This window comes from Bos grunniens, chromosome 6, assembly GCF_055505025.1.
Source record: "Bos grunniens cultivar Pamir isolate PY7600 chromosome 6, Bosgru_T2T1.0, whole genome shotgun sequence".
NCBI classification, from domain to species: domain Eukaryota; kingdom Metazoa; phylum Chordata; class Mammalia; order Artiodactyla; family Bovidae; genus Bos; species Bos grunniens.
In genome coordinates, this window is record NC_141170.1 from 4910001 (window position 1) to 4915027 (window position 5027).

The following is a 5027-nucleotide window of genomic DNA, read 5'->3' on the forward strand; positions in this document are numbered from 1 at the left end:
GTTTTAGAAAAAGGCAAAACGTGGCTCTTACCCAAAGTGCCTTGCTGGCTCAGGGCTGGGCTGGGCTGTGGTCTCTGACCGGGGGCAGCTTCCCAGCCTCCCTGGTGAGCTTCGAGTGGTCTGTCCACGTCGGCGTGGTCACCCTTGGTGCCATCGTCTCCTGGGAGTGGGGACACACACGTGACAGGCTTGTCTCTGCTCTGCAGGGTCACCCTGGACACCCCGGTGAACAGGAAGTCAATGCCCGAAGCCGACTTCAGCTCCTGGACGCCCTTGGAGTTCCTGGTCGAGTGAGTATCGCAGTCACGTCACTGACTCAGCAGCTCACAGCCCTCGTGCCTCCCTCTTGCGGGTGAAAGGACAGGCCCGTGTTCTCCTGGCTTATCAATCAACTCGCTGCTCCATGAGGTCCTGACCTCCAAGGGCATCTCGCAACTCTGTGTGAACCTCGCAGGCTGGAGGGGTTAATGGTGCCTCCGCCTCCACCAGGAGTGGTTCAATTCCTCTAGGCCTCAGCCTCTCAGTCTGTACAATGGGGGTCCGTGATGACCTTTGGGAGGGTAAGCCGTCGTAGAGTGGGACAGGCTCCCAGCCCATGTCTGACCCACAGAAATGCTGTGTGAGCCCATCGCCTGGAACACTGGCTCTCTCTGTTAACAAGCACAGCTGCATGGAGTGAGCCACTGACCTGGGTGAGACCTTTGGCCCCACGTGTCTGAATTAGTGCCAAACCTCAGAAAAGTGTCCTTTGTCCCCCAGATCATATTCGGCCCCCAAGGCCCTTTGTGAATATGAGTGGCTTTGGAAGGTCAGGAGAGGATGCGCTTTCTGCTTGCTTGTGTTCACCTGGATCTCAGTTCCCCCAGACCCCTCTATTTAAGGGGGTGTTGAGCACATGTTCGCTGAGCACCCACTGGGGCTGGGGGCTGTGCTGCGCCTGGGGACGATGATGAGGGAGCAGGGACCACCTTGTCCAGCAGAGTGAGTGGTGAGCTGCCTGGATGGCTGTGTTCATATGGGATGTTTGTAGGCTTGCGATGTACTTCTGGTCTGAGGTTGCCTTTTATTTAGATGGAATTGGGAGATAGTTGCAACTTTTATGTTTGGAACAAGCGCTTACGTAGCACCTATGTGCCAAGCCATTTGACTTCATAACCCTGGTCTTATTAAATGCTTGTAGCAGGGGCCTCTTAAGTGGCTCGGTGGTAAAGAATCTGCCTGCCAATGTAGGAGACTCAGGAGATCGGAGTTCAATCCCTGGGTCAGGAAGAACCTCTGGAGGAGGACATAGCAACCCATTCCAGTATTCTTGCCTGGAAAAACCCCATGGATAGAGGAGCCTAGCAGGCTACAGTCCGTGGGGTCACAAAGAGTCGGACACGACTTAGTGACGGAGCAACAGCAACAACAGCTTCCGTGTACCTACTCAGCCCCTGGTCCGTGGCAGCTCGAATGACTGGACGGCTGAAGGTCAGCTCTGGTCCAGCAGGTTTCTCATAGGCACTAAAGACCTCAGGAGCTCCTGAGGACTTTCTAGTGAAGGAGGGGCCACAGTCCCACCTGTGGATGGGGGATGTCAGAGCGGACAATATTCTCAACAGCAGGAGTTAATGCTTTAAAAATGACCAGGGGACTTCCCTGGCAGTCTAGTGGTTAAGACTATGTGTTCCCAATGCAGGGGACACAGGTTCAGTTCCTGATAGGGGTACTAAGATCCCGCATGCGGTATGGTGTGGCCAAATTAAAAAATAAAAATTATCAGTCTCTTGTTCAGTTCAGTTCAGTTCAGTAGCTCAGTCGTGTCCTACTCTTTGTGATCCCGTGAATCGCAGCACGCCAGGCCTCCCTGTCCATCACCAACTCCCGGAGTTCACTCAGACTCATGTCCATCGAGTCAGTGATGCCATCCAGCCATCTCATCCTCTGCTGTCCCCTTCTCCTCCTGCCCCCAATCCCTCCCAGCATCCGAGTCTTTTCCAATGAGTCAACTCTTCGCATGAGGTGGCCAAAGTACTGGACTTTCAGCTTCAGCATCATTAAACCTTAATAATTCCTTGTACCCTTTTTCTTTCCTCGTTTTTTTTTTTTTTTGGCAACTGCTAGATTTTATTGAGATATAACTGACAATGATATAGATTGAAGGTATAGAGTTTGAGTTTTTATATTCACATACATTGTGAAAGGGCTTCCCTGGTGGTTCAGACAGTAAAGAATCTGCCTGCAATGCGGGAGATCTGGGTTCCCTCCCTGGCTCGGGAAGATCCTCTGTTGAAGGGAATGGCAACCCACTCCAGTATTCTTGCCTAGAGAATTCCACGGACAGAGGAGCCTGGCAGGCTGCCGTCCATTGGGGTCACAAAGAGTCGGACACGACTGAGTGACTGACACAAACACACACACACCGAACACAACTCCCCCAGGCAACCCACACCCCTCCCCACACAGAGCTGGTGATTAAATGCCCCATCCTGGCACCGGATGTGTTTTATTGCAGTACTGTGTTTTTTTAAATATCTTTTTCCATTGCATGGCACAGCCATGGATGCTCCATAAATGTTTGTTAAGAAAATAATAATAATTTTTTCTCTTTTTAACTTTCTGGGAGGTAATATAACAAAGTATAAAGTATTCTCCCCATGTCTCTCTCTCTTTTTTTCTAATTCTTTTTCCATTTATTCTGTTTTTTTAATTTAAATATATATTAAAAAGAATTTTACAATGTTGTGTTGGTTTCTGCCGTAACAACAATGCGAATCATCCCCTCTCTCCCTCTCCTCCCCCTTTCCCATCCCTCCTGGTCATCACAGAATGCCAGACTGGTGCCCATGTCTCTTAGGATGAACTCATGAAAATCTTTCTTTAATCACATAAAATCACTGTATTCCAACAACGCAGGAAAATAGCCAAGTGAAAACCTTGGCAAATCCTAACCACTCGGGAACTGCAGTCAGTGAAGTCCTAGAGTCACTGGGGACGTGGGTGTGTGTCCATGAGGCCTTGGAGGCTTTTTTAAAGCTGCTGCTTGGCCCTAATGTGAAGATAAGCCTGTGTCCAGATTTTTGCTTTTAGAACGTAAAGCTTTTCTTCTTTTTGTTCTAGAACCTTCCATGACTGGATCACAGAGAAGAATCGACCAAGCTCAGGAAGCCTAATCCAGGTGGTGACCACGGAGGGGAAGACAGAGCTTACCGCAGCATCTCTATAAGCTTCGTTTCACCGTCTGTCAGAAAAGTCATCAGTCCATCCGCACAGCCGAGTGTGGCCCTTGTTTTCTGTAATCCTGTTTCTGGGATGTGATTCTAAGTCCTGTTTTCCTCTCGCCTAATGTGCATTTGTTCTCCTAGGATGGTATCCAAGTTTGTGTGAAATAAAAGCATGTGAGGCTCACAGACAGCAGCGTGGGTCAGTGTTATCCACGAGATTTGGGAGGTCTCAGGACGACCCCCTCTGCGTTGGTGTCGTATTGAATTGCTTTTGAGACTCTGCGTCTGAGTCCCTGACCGTGGCTGTTGACCGACTCGTTCAGAGATTTGTTGGGAATGGGGACATTTGGAGCCTGACTTATTTCTGAATGTTGTGCCTGTATCACAGATGTAGTTTTCGTAGCCTCGAATTCATCTGCCTTAAAGCTCCTTCTGTGGTATAAGCAAAATCCTGTGGACTCTGTCAAGGTGTCTTTTTCCTGTGAAGTTGCCGAGTGCCCACTTGTGATGGTGTGGTGTTTACCCTCCTAATAAATGCACTTCGTTTATGGTATTGTCTTCTCTAATTGAAACGCATCTTATGAACGATCATGGGTGACTGCCCTAGAATCGTGGGCTGCCAGTGCTCTTTAGCTCTGCCAGTGCTCTTTAGTTCTAGAAAGGGGGTTGGATTCAAACCCTGAAATAAGTGTTTTCAGCACAGTGGCAAGAGGCACGATTGCCTCACAGGCGTACTGGAATCTGCAGGGTGGCCCGTGCGTTTAGAAGCAGGGCTCCTTGTGACTTCACACAGGCTGCTCTGAGAACTGGTGGTGCAGTGCGACCCCTTTGACAGGTGGCGAAACTGAGGCCCACAGCAGTGCCTTGTCATCCTCACAGTCAGTAGGTATCAGAGTGAGCCCGAACCCCAGTCACCAGATGGTTGAAGTTCACAGAGGCCTTTACCATGTTTGTCCTCTCCTTAATTCTTTTAAAGACTTTTTTTTTCATTGAAATAAAATTCATATAACATAAAATTGGCCATTTTAAAGTGAAAAATTTGGTGGCATTTACTATGTTCACGGTGGTCTGGTGACCACCTCTGTCTGGTTCCCAAACGTGTTCATCATCCCCAAATCCAGCTCCTTAGCCGCCAAGCAGTCATTCTCTTCCTCCCGCCCCAGCCCCTGGCAGCCAACAGTCTGCTCTCTGTCTGCGTGAATTTACCTGTTCCGAATGTTTCAGAATGTAAATGCAGTCGTGCACGATGTAGACTTCTCTGTCTGACTACTTCTACTTCCCGGGTGGCTCAGTGGATGAAGAATCCGCCCGCCACTGCAGGAAACGTGGGAGACATGGGTTGGATCCCTGTGTTGGAAGATCCCCTGGAGGAGAAAATGGCAACCCACTCCAGTATTCTTGCCTGGGAAATCCCATGGGCAGAGGAGCCGGGCAGGCTCTACAGTCCATGGGATCATAGTCAGACATGACTGCGCACACGCGTGGATTTTACTTAGCATGTTTTCAGGGTTCATCCACCATGTGTGCTTAGTCACACAGTCAAGTTCATATCCTTGGGAGACGATTTTATGAGCCCAATTCTTGCAAGAACCATACCCTTAGACCAACAAGCCCCATAATTAGGATGAGATGAGGTCATAGGGTGAAGCCCTCATGAACGGGATTGGTGTCCTTATGAGAGTCCTGGACACCTCGCTTCCCTCTGCTCTGATCTCCACCATGGGTGGGCACAACGAGAAGCCGGCCATTGCAGCTGAGAAGCAGGTCCACACCAGGACCCAGACATGCTGGCCACCCGGTCTCAGGCTTCCAGCTCCCAGAACC

The 5027-nt window shown here is 49.8% G+C and overlaps 1 protein-coding gene across 2 annotated transcripts in view; it reads left to right on the plus strand.

The window, feature by feature from the left end:
* The window catches only part of QDPR (quinoid dihydropteridine reductase), a 20182-nt gene extending 16426 nt beyond the window's left edge, over positions 1 to 3756 (plus strand). For both annotated transcript variants that reach the window (XR_015166075.1, XM_086407455.1), the window contains 2 exons: positions 207 to 290; positions 3100 to 3756. Coding sequence is in view for 1 of the 2 variants with exons in the window: in XM_086407455.1 (XP_086263581.1) it covers positions 207 to 290; positions 3100 to 3205 (190 nt within the window). In the remaining variant the exon portion in view is untranslated. The remainder of the gene's footprint in view (positions 1 to 206; positions 291 to 3099) is intronic.
* The last annotated feature ends 1271 nt before the right edge of the window (positions 3757 to 5027 follow it).